The sequence below is a fragment of the Triturus cristatus genome, chromosome 10 (assembly GCF_964204655.1).
Source record: "Triturus cristatus chromosome 10, aTriCri1.1, whole genome shotgun sequence".
NCBI classification, from domain to species: domain Eukaryota; kingdom Metazoa; phylum Chordata; class Amphibia; order Caudata; family Salamandridae; genus Triturus; species Triturus cristatus.
Genome location: NC_140593.1, coordinates 404755844 through 404771216, shown reverse-complemented (window position 1 = coordinate 404771216; position 15373 = coordinate 404755844). Strand labels below are relative to the sequence as shown.

The 15373-nt window shown below is 42.8% G+C and overlaps 1 protein-coding gene across 6 annotated transcripts in view; it reads right to left on the bottom strand.

Moving 5' to 3' along the window:
• Nucleotides 1-15373, bottom strand: part of KIAA1217 (KIAA1217 ortholog) — a 1240780-nt gene that overhangs the window by 864752 nt on the left and 360655 nt on the right. For all 6 annotated transcript variants that reach the window (XM_085631670.1, XM_085631677.1, XM_085631672.1 and 3 more), the window contains exon 2: nt 4227-4292. In XM_085631670.1, the coding sequence (XP_085487796.1) occupies nt 4227-4292 (66 nt within the window). The remainder of the gene's footprint in view (nt 1-4226; nt 4293-15373) is intronic.

The following is a 15373-nucleotide window of genomic DNA, read 5'->3' as shown; positions in this document are numbered from 1 at the left end:
GCTGGATATTAATTCAATACACAATAAAAAGGACTAATACCTACCACCCAGGCCGTTTTTATAGCTTTAGGGGCCTGGAATTATCACACTTTTAAGAGTGCGATGATTAGTAGTGTATTAGTGCTTGCATTTGCAGCTCTGGCAGGGGCAACGGGTGGTGCAAGCTGCAGTGGCCTCCTGACGAGGGCTCTGGCCCGAATTTCGTTTTTACAAATTAAGCACTGAATCAATCTGGTGAGTATTGGCAGTTCGATTATTCAATTTAAAACAGTGGCCACTCCGTATGGGCGCCAATGTCTTACAAGCATAAGGCCACACCCCTGCCTGAGAGTCCTGCAATATATTTGTGTGCAAAGACTGGAAACATATTGCTGTTATTTAAAAAAATTAACATGTGCTTTTATACAACAGTGCACCAAGTACGATTGCCATTTGGTAGAAAGGGGTTTGTTCTGTCTCATCTCCCTGGAAATGCATTGCTCTGTTAAGAAGCCAATACAGTGGTATAATTATACGGAACTAAGGCCTGATTCACCCAGGTACTCTTAGACGTATGCATATGTTTACGATTTTTTGCTATTCACAAAGGAATTTTACTAGTAGTATCTTTACGACTACAGAGTCTCCAAATATAAAAAGATAGGACTGTCCTATATTTTATGTGCGGAGCAGCCGCGGTCCGTGCAGGTAACAGCGGTGAGGCTGGGTGAGGGGGGATTTTGAGGGACAATGCTGAGAGTAAATTAATTATTTATTTATTTAATTTTCTCTTGGAATCGTCCCTCAAAATCCCCTCGCACCCATCCCCAGCGCCCCACCGCTGTTACCTGCACGGACCGCGGCTGATGCGGAGACTCCTCACTCGTAAATATACTACTTGCAAAATACTTTTGTGAATAGCAAACAATCATAAATTTACATAAAAGTGTAGGTTTAACTTTGTGAATCAGGCTCTTAGAGTAACTGCCATTAAAAAACATGAAACTATACAGTGGATTGAGCAATGGGTCCTGCACGCTAAGGGTTACCGGGGCAGAGACTTGTAAAGATGTGGAAATAAACAGCAGTATCCATATTACAACTACTTATTCCCCATATTTACCGGATATTTTTAAATGATGGCCCTGTTGGCTAACAGAAACATTATCACCACCGCAAGTGAGGAAAATCATGTTCCAAATGAGGCCAGATTGATTAGTGGTTGGTGTTGTTCACATAATGCTCCTGCCTGCTGGGGGATGGGCAGAGGCGGAGGAACCCGAAAGGCAAGGGGAGTTGATAATAAGGCAAAGCAGTAGGTATTGTGAAGACTTTATATAGCAGTCACTCTGAATGCTGGAATGGATCGAAGTCAGTATAGTAGCCAGTCAGTCTGGTGCCCTAGTTTTGCCTGTATGCCTACAATTATGATGCAGTGGAGGATAACATGAAAACAACAGTGGAGGATAACTTGAAAACAACAGTGGAGGATAACATGAAAACAACAGTGGAGGATAACTTGAAAACAACAGTGGAGGATAACTTGAAAACAACAATCAGGCAGTGCAAAATATCTAGATCTAAAGAGGTGAAATAAATTACATAGAATATTGATTAAAGCACCAGCTCAAACAGATCAATCAAACGAGCCATATCAGTCAGAACATTGGGAAGGCAGCTGAAGAAAGTTTGTTGAAACACTGCCTCTGGAACACAAGAAGGATCCAGCCAAGCACAATACCTGCCTCCTGCGTGGCTTCTTTCCATTTGTGAATCCATGCCTCCGCTCCCTTCATGGTGGGAGTTGGGCATGGATTTCAGTGACTTCTTTGACAACTCTGGCTGATGACTGATGCTTAATGACTACTCTGACTTGACCCTGGAAAGCCCATTGGCAAGTCAGTGTAATATCACTGTAGCCATCATTTAACCCCTTGGCTAGAGATGGCTTGAAATTTCAGCACAGCTCCCTGCTAGACGTATGACTGTCAATACTTTAAAATATACCTATATACAGAGAGGAATAATGTTTAGGTCTTGGCTACAGGCAGCTTTAGCTGTCTATTGGCAGACCTATTGTCTTCAACACATAACATATACTTAGAGTGGGCTTTGGGTCACCCCTTGCTTATGACCGCTTGCTTTGTTGTCTGTATCAGGTACCTGATCTCGATTTGATAGCTCTTTTCTCTATTTTCTTACTTGTTCCTACCTAGGATCATTTCCGTCTCACAGTGTGCTTAACAGATGAGTTGTATCCATTCAGCCTTGATGGGATTATTTTTCCTTTAAATTTCATACTACATGGTATTAGATGCGTTTCTCTGGTGTCTTGTTCGCTTATTTCATCTGCCACTGCACGCTCTGTATTTTCTCACCTCTTTCCCATGCTCCCAGATGTTCCCTGATGTTCCATGTTCTCCTCTTCATCCTGTTCCCAACTTAGCTCTCTGTCCTGCCCTGACCCACTGCCCATCAACAATTATTTCATGTATTTATTTTATTGCTCGTTTAAAAAAAAAAAATTATGAGTGGCCTCTAGCTGCAAAGTGCTATAGTGCTGCTTAGTTCCTTTTTTTAGCACTGAAGCACACTGTCACTTTAACTTTTTTTACTTTTAGTTTACTACACAAAAATCTTTGTCCGCCATACTACAGAATTAACAATGCCAAAGTATTCACTAGTGTGCCACGACTAGTGAAAGCATGTGTCATGACAATGCATGCATGTTCATCAGCGGCCATTTAAGAATGTATTTTCTTTAACAGCTCAGCGTTTTAGTGTCCAAACCAATTGACTTTTTCAATGCTTGTTAGTTTTATTTTTTCAATTGACATTTTAGATATTTTGAGAAGATCTCAAAATGCAAGCCCAAACTATTGCCTTTGCCAGTGCTTGTTATATTTGTAATGACTGGTGCTGGTGCTGGTGGTGGTGGTACAGTTATTGCACCTGTTTCACTTGTCCCATGTTTGCAATGTACTCTGTATCACTTTCTTTTAAAAGCTCACTCTGACGAACGCAATAAAAGCATGAGCTTGATAAATACAACGTGGAATAAAAATCATATGTACAGAACAATGGCTCCTCTCCTGACTCCCTCGGGTGTTGCATGATTGCTTATTTAACTGCGCAGTTAAGAAATATTGAGTTATTTCTACTTATTTAGTGAGGCATTCTTATCCCACACAGCCCGATGAAAGGGCCCGCTGCAGTACTAGCTTTTCACCAAAGCAGGAAGGATAACGCCATATAAAGTAGTTCTCTTCAGTGTCACCATGTGGCAAAATTGAATTATGAAAAATATTTAATGAAATCCAGCTAGTGCGTGAGAGGGACACTAAGGGGTCCATTAGGATGGTGGTCGGATGGCCGCCACCTGGCCAGCGGTGGCAACCGCCAGGCCGGTGGCGGTCATCCGCCCGCGATCGCAACCCAGAAAACCGCCGGTCCCATTAGCATGGCGATGATGACCGCGGCAGTGAGATTTTCTGCCCACCACTTTTCCGCCGGTAACAGTCCGCATGCTTGCTTGGTGTGCGGAGCTTGACTGCTAAAATGGTCAGGGTCAGGCTCCACCGGCATGATTATGTTGTCGGCGGTAGCCAGCCTTACCCCCTACATGTCCCTGTACCAGGTGGCAGGCACTGTGCAGTGCCTGCCACGCAGTGCAGGGATATGCTGACATGCTTTTTTGGACATTGCGGGTGTGCTGCTGGCAGCAGCAACCACCACATTGTTAAATGCCGCGATCGTACTGCCGCGGTCGGATTTCAACTGTGGAGCATACTAATTAGACCAGCGGTTATGTTGCGGTCCTAGAGGGCGGTGTTTTCCCGCAACCATGGTGGTCAGAGTGATTTTCCGACCGCCATCCTAAAAGACCCCTAAATGAGAGAAAGCTTATCAAAAACGCCGAGACACACAAAAGCGATGCATGTTGAAGGTTAGACATGTACATATGTGCTTTGAAGTGCACACCATGTCACTGTGTCTCTCAACATAGTCCTTTACAGATTTGGTCAATGCAAGCATCTGAATAGTGTAATGTGGGGTGTGGAGTGTTCACAACTGCTGCTACATGATACTGCTCAGAGAGGGCATTGGTAAGTAACCAATGACAGTAACTTGAGTTTATCTGCATCCCATGCCGACTATTAAGTACACACAGTCATATGGGACAACATTGTCTTATGATTGTCCAACTTGAAGGCAGTGAGGACCAGCTATTGACATACACTTCTTACCTTCCGCTGGACTGTCAGGGTTCTTTTGTGATCCCAATCCATTTGACGCCTGATCAGCAGTAGACACTGAAAAAAAGAGACAGGAGTATAAGGGTGACTAAGTATCCTGCCTCACACAGACCACATTGGCATTTTATCACGCATTTTATTGTTGGTACACAACTTCCAGGAAAAAAAGCCCAAATCTCTAAGCCAGTGACCTGTTAGGTGGCACTTATCTCACTTTCACAAACACTCTAACATCACATTATGCCCAAATCAAGGCAAGGTGACCCACTATACAGCACGTGTGAACTTCAGGCAGCACATGTTCATATGTGCACAGCATTGTACACCCACCAGAAGAATACTGAAAGTCCACCCAACGTTATGTGATTGACGGCTTGGGTGGTCTGTTAAATGGTCTTGGTAAGCTTGTAGTTGAGCATTATACATATTCCTATTAAGCAAGGGTAAAGACTTGACCCTTATGATTGATTGAGGTAGCCAACCTTGCCATTAACAGTTTGTTGAGTATATATTACAGTACTTTTACTCTGTGTTGCAACAGAATATTTATATTCTATATGAAGGAGTTGTTCAGAGGTCGCCTCATTGATGCTAATAGAATTGTTTTTTAGAATGAGGTGTCCTGATACAAAAAGAATATATTTATAATATGAAAGTCCTGCAAAAAAATGGAAAATCATTTGAGTTTTAAAAAAACAAAAAAAATTAGAGTGTAGCAAACATTGGAATAACATACTCCATTTGAATTTATAAGCGTAACGACTGCCAAAGTTCTCTGGAGTCAGATGTTGTCTCTTTCTATGATCATATACAATATTTTATGTCACATGATGTTAAGTCAATTTGTGGTATAGAAGGTACCCCTAAACCGCGTTAGTTTTGCTGGGTCTGCAGTAAATTTTGCAACTGAGCTATTGGAGTGTACGTGGTTCTTTGCTTTTAGAATGAGTTTGGGTTCTAATATTGTGGGCAGTGCAGTTCACACATTCTGCACTAGTACAACTCTGCAAGGAGTTTTGGAAAACAAAAGAACAGATAGAGAGATAGTAGATAGATAGATAGATAGATAGATAGATAGATAGATAGATAGATAGATAGATAGATAGATAGATAGATAGATAGATAGATAGATAGATAGATAGATATTACACAGTGGTGGTCACCGCAGTGTAGTTATGGTTAGGTTACAGTTTCCCAGGAAGAGCGTTTTTTGTTTTGCTAACAACTTTGGTGCGATTGACAAATCTTCACATACCTTCCAAAAATAAGTTTATCCACCTCAGTCCCATCTTGGAACATTTCAGAGTGAGCAGTCAAACGGGGGCTGAGAAAAAGGTTGGGTTCCAAAAAATAATTTTCCCTAGTTAATTCCTATAGGAAACTTTAGGAAGTGATGCAGAAGAAATGGCTGAAAGAAATTGCACCAAATTTGGCAGAAAGTTAGAATTTTACATATTCTTTGGTGTAACTCTTTTCAGTCGTTTCACCGAATTTGTGTTTAGAGAGGCACTTGAGGTGGTGAAGAAGGGGTTAAAAAGTAGGTCTACCTGGACGGTTTATTGAGATATGTCTTATAAAAAATAAAGTGATTTGATTGGCAGAGGGAGCTTTTTTCCCCATGGATCAATTTGGTGCTGCAGGACCAACACCAGACAAAGTGAGCTGTTTTGCTGGTCACAACATGAAGAAAATGTTGTGGCCACCTATACCAAATATAGGAAATACAAACTTCTGAAATAGTAGGATCCTGATAATTGCATCACTTAAAACAAGTGTCATGGTGTCTTTGAATCCTTATAGAGATATAGGGCCAGATTTAGATATTGGCAGATCTGGTCCCGTCGTCACTTTTCCGGCTGTTTCACCACCTGTCTACTTGGCGGTTCGCCCGCTCTATTTAGAAGTTGGCAGGCCTATGGACGGTAGTCCACCTAAGTGCCGCTGTCTCCACCAGAATGTTTCTCCCACTCGATGGAGTTCGGTCAAGATTACCGCTGGCCTCTAAACTTGAGTTGTGTGGTAAATAATTTAATTACCGGTACTTAATTTGATGCGGAAAATTAATAAGAATAGCTCAGTAAAATAAGAGGCAGAATCCGTGGTATTTAGAGATTCGGAACGGGCTTTATTCCTATACAAAGGAACATAATTCGAATTATGGGCCTTCTATTCCATCACCACGAAAGTTCAGGAAGGAAGGAACATATATTATTGACAGATAGGCAGTTTTATAGAAAATACATTACAGTAAAGCAGATGCAAGAGGCGTAACAGCTGATAAAGGTGCATACGTAACTAAGAGAGGGCGTAATTTAATAAACGTCATCATACATGATGTCATGAGTGGGTGGATCCATAAGAGAATCCTGCAATGTCAGCAGAAATAGTTGGCAGAGATGCGCGCGCAGCCGCATGACGTGTGATTGACGTGCAACGAGAGGGTGAAGGGGCTTGACATTTAGCTCTACATGTGGAGACAAAAGTCTGGGGTTATGTCAACCTAATCCCAAATCATATCTAATATCCTATGTTTAAAGAACTGTGTTATCCAAAAAGAGAGGTCTCTTAGGATAGAATCTTATTCTATACTGACTATACTGACTGTTAGTGCGTGTACAAGCGTCTAAGTGTCTACACTAGATGCGAGGGGGTAGGAATATTCCATGGTAACAGGGCTATGAATTACTTGCATGAGGACAGCGAGGCCTGGTCCTTTGCACGGTAGTTGGAGGAATGTTTACCTAAACTACTAGACAGGAATGCATCGGATGAGGAGCGAAGGAGATAATCTCGAAGGAGAAATACAGTTTTGGCAGGCGACGGGCTGGATCAGGCACCGTTAGCCGCGCAGGGAGTAAGACAAAGTTCATGGTCACAGATGCAGGCTCAGACTGGAGCTTTCAGAAGCAGAAGGCAAGAAAAGGCTTGGTGGCAGAATCAGGGCCTATTCGCCTGAATCTGTAGAAATGTGGAAAGTGAACCATATAAAGCCGGTGGCCTTTTATACTTAGGAATAGAATATCCGGCCCATTCATGGCGGATCTGAAAGAGGACATGTTGACGGTGGACGCACATGTGTTTGCGTCTTCATAACTGGAATTGGAGGGAACATACATGTACTTGTGATTTATACATGAAACCGTTGGGGTCCAAGATAGGGGACATAACCGACCATAAAAATCCATATTTCCACATTCCCTCCTTGTCCCCTACTGGCCCTTAGGAGATATCAATCTTCATCAATCCATCGATCTGTTCATATAACATCATTTGTTCTTCTTTCTTCTTCCGGGATCTCGAACGAAAACTTGGATGTGGGATACACGAGGTGGCACACAGACCACAAATCGCTGGCCCACATTGTAGACATAAGCAGCAACTGAATAGTATGAGAAAGCCAATACCTAGGAAGGATAGAATTCTCCATCCCCAGGCTGACAACACGCCCCAGAACCAACCGGACCAAGTCCAGGTGCCTGGACTCTGGTGTATCTGGCTTACAATCTTATGAAGGCGGGTTATGGCTTTATATACTGACGGTGAATTTTCTGGTATGAAAATGCAACAACTTGATCCGATGACCCTACAAGCTCCGCCCCTATCGGCCAGGATGACGTCAAGGACAAGACGATTCTGAAGCACAACAATCCGCATAGCAGACTGTTCTTCTGTTAAATTGCCTAAGGCGGAAATAGTTTCGTTCACTACTGCTTCAAGGGTTCTGGTTAATCTACGTATCAACTTACTATTAGTGACTGTACCTATATAGGGGAAGAAACCTTTATTGAAATCTGTGTATTTTTCCCATGCTGTTTCAGTGTAATCGACGATTGGGAGATCTCTCTGCTGTCTATTGTGTACTAAATGAGTATTTCTATGATAATCAGGAGGAGCTAGGAAAACAGGTGGTAGGAGGAATGCTATATAACAGGTACCATCCCAATCTAGAGGTAGGCGTATATATGCGGTCTGGCCACATATAAAGTAGGAATGACGAGAAGCTCTAAATGTAGACTTGCCTTGATCACTGAATTTTATCACAGTGGTGCATTTACTATGGCCCATGTGTATGGAGCCATTCTTTCTTATACATAGTTCCCCTTTTACTGGGAATACCGACATGGCGGGCAATATGGGTGTAGCTTCAGATTCAACGTTCAGGATCATGAGATTAAGTGTAAAATTACCTAATCCATATACTTCATTTTCTAGATCAGTTCCTGTTCTTTTGGGAAGTCCCTCCTTGTTAGGGTAGCAGACTTTAAGCAAAACTAAGTTCAGGTTTCCCCATACCCAGTTGTCTTGATAAGCTACTGAGTTTGAATCTAAGGAATTAATTAAACTAAACCATGCTCCACAGGAGCCATTGTGTGTGAACGGATAGGGAAAGAGGGACAAAACTCCCTTATAGTTCTGATAGGGAGGGAGTCGGCCACATATCCAACAATTTGTAGCATTGCTAGTCTGATGGGAATGATGTAACATACTAATAAAAGTGTTATTGCGCAGCGCAAATCTATAGGACAACTCATGCGGGGGTAATTCACTAAAAGAATGTTCTGCAGTTATTTTATAAGCATGCTTAGGAATAGGGTAATACATGTGCAATAGGATGCTGACAATGATGATCAAAAGACTTAGAAAAAACAAAATTAATAATGTTACTGTACAATGACTACGAAATGATTTACAATACGCTTGCTTCTTGAGCAGCATTTGATTATTTCTTTCTCTATTCCGGTCCAGAGGATACATGTCAGAGACAAATTCAACCGATTCACCTTGGAGAGGACTTAAACAATCAAATTGTCTGACTGACTGGACCTCAATTTTAGTCTATATAGTTCTGAGTTCGATTGCTCAACCAAAGGAAGCTTTGAGTCAATCGGTGAAGACACGCGAGGTGTAACGTTTACATCAGACGGTAGTCCATGAAATTTCTTGATATGACTTGAATGTACCCATCCTTTGCGACCTTCGATCTTCACGGCTGTCCTCGTGGTGAGTAGTACAAGTTGAGGCGATTTCCACCTAGGATCCAGCTGAGTCTTCCGGTCAAAATTCCGCACTAACACCAGGTCCCCGGGAACTACGTCATGGGGTTTCACCTCGGTGTTGTCGGGAAAGGCTGCAGCTACCTGTGAACGACAAGATTGTAGTGCAGACATCAAGGAAGCCAGGTAATCTGTCAGCATATTACAGTCAACGTCAGTTATTTTACGAGGTATAGGCGTCCCCCACATATTTGGTGGTCTACCGAAGATCACCTCATACGGGGATAGCCCTGTTCGAGAGTGCGCTACCATTCTCATGTAAAAGAGTGCAACTGGTAAGGCTATTACCCAATCGACACCCTTCTCTCTACATATTTTGGACAATCTAATTTTCAGAGTTTGATTATGTCGTTCCACGAGACCTGCTGCCTCGGGGTGTCGGACACAGTGAAATCTCCATTGATAGCCTAACAAAAGTGAAACGTGTTTCATTAGTTCGGATGAGAACGGCTGGCCGTTATCTGAGTAGACAACACGTGGTAAACCGTACCGTGGGAAGAATTCTCGAACCAACTGTTTGGCAGTAGTCGGGGCAGTGTAATCTGAGACCGGGTATGCTTCTGTCCAACGGGAAAGAGCACAGACAACTACGAGAACATATTTGAATCCTCGACATCGTTCCATCTGGATATAATCCATCTGGAGGACTTCAAAAGCATGATTAGGAGGTTGAAATCCACCCTGTTCTACGGGAATGCTTTTACCTGGGTTAAACTGACAACAGATCATACAGGTACGAACTTTTTGTTTAGCTGCTGCTCGTAAATGTTTGTTGAACCAAATGTGTTGAATGCTGTCTAGCATAGCCTTTTCTCCTAGGTGCGCTGGACTATGTATTGTATTAATGATGACTTGGACCATTGAGTCGGGAAGAAACCATACAGACTTCTCCTTCGTCATCCATCCTTGATTCGTTTGGATCCCTCCTAATTCAGTCCATTTCTTTATTTCATCTGGTGTAGCATGTGTCTGTATGTCAATTACGTCAAGAGCGGGATCCTTAACCGTCATGCAATGTGTTGGTGTCAGAACTATTGTCTTTGTCATGTCAGATGTGTGAGTTTGATTCTGAGCAGTATGTTTAGCTGTTCTGTCAGCTAGGTCATTGCCTTGGGAAATGATATCAGTAACTTTCGTATGAGCTTTACATTTCATAATTGATATTGCAGTGGGTAGATGTATTGCATCTAATAAGGCATGAATGAGGGGTCCGTGCTGAATGTGGGCACCGTGAGAAGTTAAATAACCTCTCTCTCGCCACAGCACGCCGAAGTCATGTACAACTCCGAATGCATAACGTGAATCAGTGTATATGTTGACTTTCTTATTTGTGGCTTGAATACAGGCTTGTGTCAGAGCGATGAGCTCTGCTGCTTGAGCTGACAAGGTATTTATGCAATATGTTTCAATGACTTCAGTGTCTGTTGTAACTGCATACGCGGCCACTAGCTCTCCTGTACTTGTTCTCATACATGAACCATCTACATACAACGTCAGGTCTGGATCTGACAATGGGACGTCTGTCAAGTCTTGTCTGGGTTTCGTCGTGATAGTAATAACTTCAATACAATCATGTGCTAGTGGGTCTGTTCCGTTTACTGGCAAAAGTGTGGCAGGATTTAACGTATTACAACGTCTGATTTCTATATGTGGCTGAAACAATGTTAATTCGTAACCGGTAAGTCTTGCTATAGTCAAGTGTTGTGTCTGTGTGCGGTTCAAGAGAACTTCTACTGCGTGTGGTACTTGTACTGTCAGTTTGTGTCCTAACACTATGGCATCGCTTTGTCTGATTGCTAAAGCTGTTGCTGCCACTGATTTCAGGCACGCTGGAAGTGCCTGAGCTACTGGATCTAATGTACTAGAGAAATAAGCACATGGTTTTTGTGATCCTGCTTGTTCCTGAGTGAGTACTGACAAAGCAGTACCTTCGCGTTCTGTAACAAAGAGCGTGAAATGTTTATTGTAACATGGTGTTGCTAAAACAGGTGCTTGACATAAAGCTTTCTTTAGGCTTTCAAAGGCGTGTGTATGTTCTTGAGTCCAAGGGAGGACAGTCGATATGGCTGCCTCCTGTGTTGTCAACTGGATGAGCGGTTTTGCTAGAAATGCATATTGAGGGATCCACTGCCTACAATATGAAGTGAGGCCTATAAAAGCCCGTACCTCCTTTTGTGTCTTGGGTATTGGCATGTTAGCGATTAACTGGATGCGGTCGGATGTAAGCTGCCTTCCCTCCTTGGACAGCGAGTGCCCAAGGTAAACAACTCGCTGGACACAGAATTGCAGCTTAGAAGGGGACACCTTGTGCACCTTTTCGGCCAAAAATTGTAAAACCGTCAGTGAAGCTTTTTCACATTCAGTTTCGCTTCGGGCGGTGATCAGCAGATCATCGACATATTGAAGCAGGGCAGTGTTGACTGGCATGTGGATACTGTCAAGTTCTCGTTTCAGTGCTTGGCTATAGATGCTGGGGCTTTCTGTGAATCCTTGAGGTGCGCGTGTGAATTTAAAGCTTCGTCCATTTAAACTAAATCCGAACAAGTATTGGCTTTCCGGATCTATTGGGACGCTGAAAAAGGCATTCTTGAGATCAATTACAGTAAAGAATGTTGCTTCGGAATCAATGGCTGTCAGTAATGAAGAAATGTCTGGGACTACGGGGTATTGTGGTACAATACATTTATTTAATTTGCGCAGATCAATAACCAATCGATATACTGGCGGGGCTTTTGGATCAGTTCGTTTAAGAATCGGAATTATCGGGGAATTACATACATTGGAGTCGGTTTCCACAACCACTCCTTGGGTAATAAGCTCGTCAATGATTTGCAGTAAAGCCACTACAGCATCTGGGGGTAACTTGTATTGTCGCATTCGTGGTAGTACCACTCCTTTCTTTAGTGTGACTTGATATGGTGTAATGTTCATGCAACCAACATCTGTAGGGCCTTGCGCCCATAAATGTGTGGGTAAAGTCTGCAGTCGGTGATCCATGTCTCGGGACACATAGTGCCCTTTGAAATCACGTAAAAACAATCTTACTCCTTCCGGAGAGCAACATATTATAGCTCCTAGAGCTTTCAATGTTTTTATACCTAACAGGTTTTCTGGACATGATTTAGTGAGCAATAAATCTGTAGTTCGTGTCAAGGGACCAATCGTAAGTGGAAGAGGCTGTGATACTTCGTTAATGATAGGTTTTCCTGAAAAACCAAGGGAAATATTCTGTGAGCCTGAGAGGGGTGCCCCTGGAACTTCACTACGTTTTATGGTTGTTCGGCTTGCCCCTGTATCAAGTAAAAATTTTCTATCCTGGCCTAATAGTTCACTGTGTACATAAGGTCCTTCTTGATCTACAGGGACCTCGATAAGGGGTAAGCCAACTTCCCTCTCTAGGCTGTTTCATGAGTATCGTTGATAATCGGGGTAGTCATACTGTGCAGTCTGGTACATCTGTCGTGTCGTTGTTGGTGTGGCAGCAATAGGCTGCGGTGGTGGAGCTGGCATAGACTGTTGCGGAGCTGGCATGGCCTGTGCATGCTGCGGGGCTCCTTGTTGGTTCTGATCCTGTCTAAGTGGCCGTGGTCTTTCTTTTGTATTACCTATGGCGATATTATGTTTTAAAACTGGACAATCGTGTACATAATGACCTGGCTGTTTACAATAGTTGCATGTCCCTTTTGCAGAACCTGCTGAAACACTGGACTGTGTCATACCCTTTTTATGACCGTCAGCTGGAACTGTCTGGGAAACTAGCATTTTCATTTTCGTGTCTTTCATGCGTCTTTGTTCATGTTCTTGTTCCTCTCTAATTCTATTGTGATGGTACTGTAGCATCTGTAGCATCTGTGATGGGGTATTACCTTGCCAGGTACTTTCGAATTTCAATACTCTATTCTTAACTTGGGGCAGGGCATTTTCAACTAATTTTGTCACAAACAGATGTGGATATGATTCGCTACTTGCTTTTATTCCACTATTTATACCAAAACATTTTTCGAATCGGGCATAAAAATCACTAGTGTCTTCATCTTTCTTTTGTTTACAGGCTGAGATTGCACCCCAGTCTTCCTTTTTCGTAGTTAATAAACGTGGCAGTACCTGTACTAATAAACCTGGTAGTATTTTGGTCTTTTCCCCAAGCCCTAAACCTGGACCTCGAGCTGTTTCTTCGTTTTCTAATGCTGTCCAATCTATCTTTTGGTCTCCCACCTCCCAATCCTTTTCTTTGAGTTTTTCATAAATGCCCGCAGGCATTAATACCTTTAATATTTTCATAATGTCGGGATAGGTATACTCTCCCATGAGCAACATGTCTTTAATTTCACGGTGGAAACCCGCTGGGTCTTTGTCATGACTGGGTACCACTTTCTTCATTTCTAATAGTTCCATTTTAGATATGGGTGTGTATACAAACACACGTTTAAACTGATTGTCCTCACCTTTTATCGGGTGGACTTCGCGTAAGGGATTCTGTCTATCCATATAATACGTCGTTCTTTCCTTGATGGGCAGTGAGACATGTTCGGGGCATACAAAAAGAATGTACTGCTTTCTGGATTCTAGTATTTCTCTAATTAACTCAGTACCTGAACCTCTCCATTTATTCGTGAGTAATTCAGTTAATATATCAGGTAAGGGACCAGGATCGGAGTGTTGGCTTTTATATAATATAAGGAGTTGTTGAATCATGTAGATACCAGCTAAACGCTGTTCATCTGGGGTGAGGTTCAAAAACGTGTGCGCTAGTGTATCATCACTATATTTTCCGGGACTGTCAACCCAGTGAACGGCTGACCTGGCTAATTCTTGTTCGTCCATAGAATCTAGTATATGATAACCCCTTCGTTCTCGAAGTAATTTGTCAGCGGCTTGGAACGAATGTTCGGGGGACCTTATATTTATTATAGGGGTTTGGAAATCTCTGTTATTAACTGGACGTATCGGACGTATCGGATCAGTAAAGCATCTAGTATTATTACAAGATCTTCCTCTACCTACATAGGCCATGGTTTCTAACTGTCCTGTGGGCAGTTCCAATTCTTCCTCCTCCTCGTTTTGTTCAGGCTGGTCTACCGCTAATCTCTCTTCGTGTATTCGTTCTACTTCTTTGCGGATCTTTCGGCACATAGCTACTATACTTAGTAGTTTATCATGTCTCCCCTCTGATATATTCCGACTCCATGTGGTAAGAATTCGCATTTCTTCCGGATTTACCCCTGGTCGGTCTTGATTTCTGATCACACAATTTATGAGGAAACGTAACAGTTCCCCCTGTATCTCCACTTTCTGGTACTCCATGGCTCTATTAATACTTTCAGAATCTCGCCCTGACTGGACAAAGTGGTATATATTTTCTAAATGTGTAGTCATTCCTGGTAGCCTCCCTAAATATATTGCAGCTCGTCGGATACGTAATGATGCCAGCAGCATTTCGTCCTCTTTGCCGGGCACAGGGTCATATCTACAATCTACTAGAAGTTCCTTAAGCATGTCGGGAGTTACTAGTTTGGGCGTACGTTGGTGGGCTAATTCTTGAAAGGAAAGTTTATTTACTCTGGGTGGCGTGGAAAAAATGTTTGTTGTACCTCCTGTAGCACCGCCTGGGGTGCTGGATGGGAAAGGATTCGTTGAACGTGATATAGCAACCATAGGTGTGGGTACAGCTGTAGAAACAGATGTGCTTGCCGGAACTTGTGTCGGAGTTTGTTGTTGCGGAGGTACAGACGGAGGGTCTTGGCGTTGAACCCCCTCGGCAGGCGGTCTATGTGGTGCAGTATTAGCATACTCGGGAGCTGCGTCGTCTAAATAGGAGGAAAGGAAAACATCTTCTGCGGTTCTGGGATGCCCTTTGGGATGTGCTTTTATCGGAAACAATGGAGGTGGCAAGTCTTTGGGTATCTCCAGAGTAGCCTTAGGTAACCCTTCGGCCAGAAGAGGATACATACCATTCATAAGGGCATTTCTTTGTCTGTCTACTTGTTCTGATTTTGCTCGGGTACCTTCTTCAATTAATAGATTTTCTCGGACTTTATTTGAATTCTCCTTACTTTTCTCTTCCTATCTGAGTGCTTTTTCTGT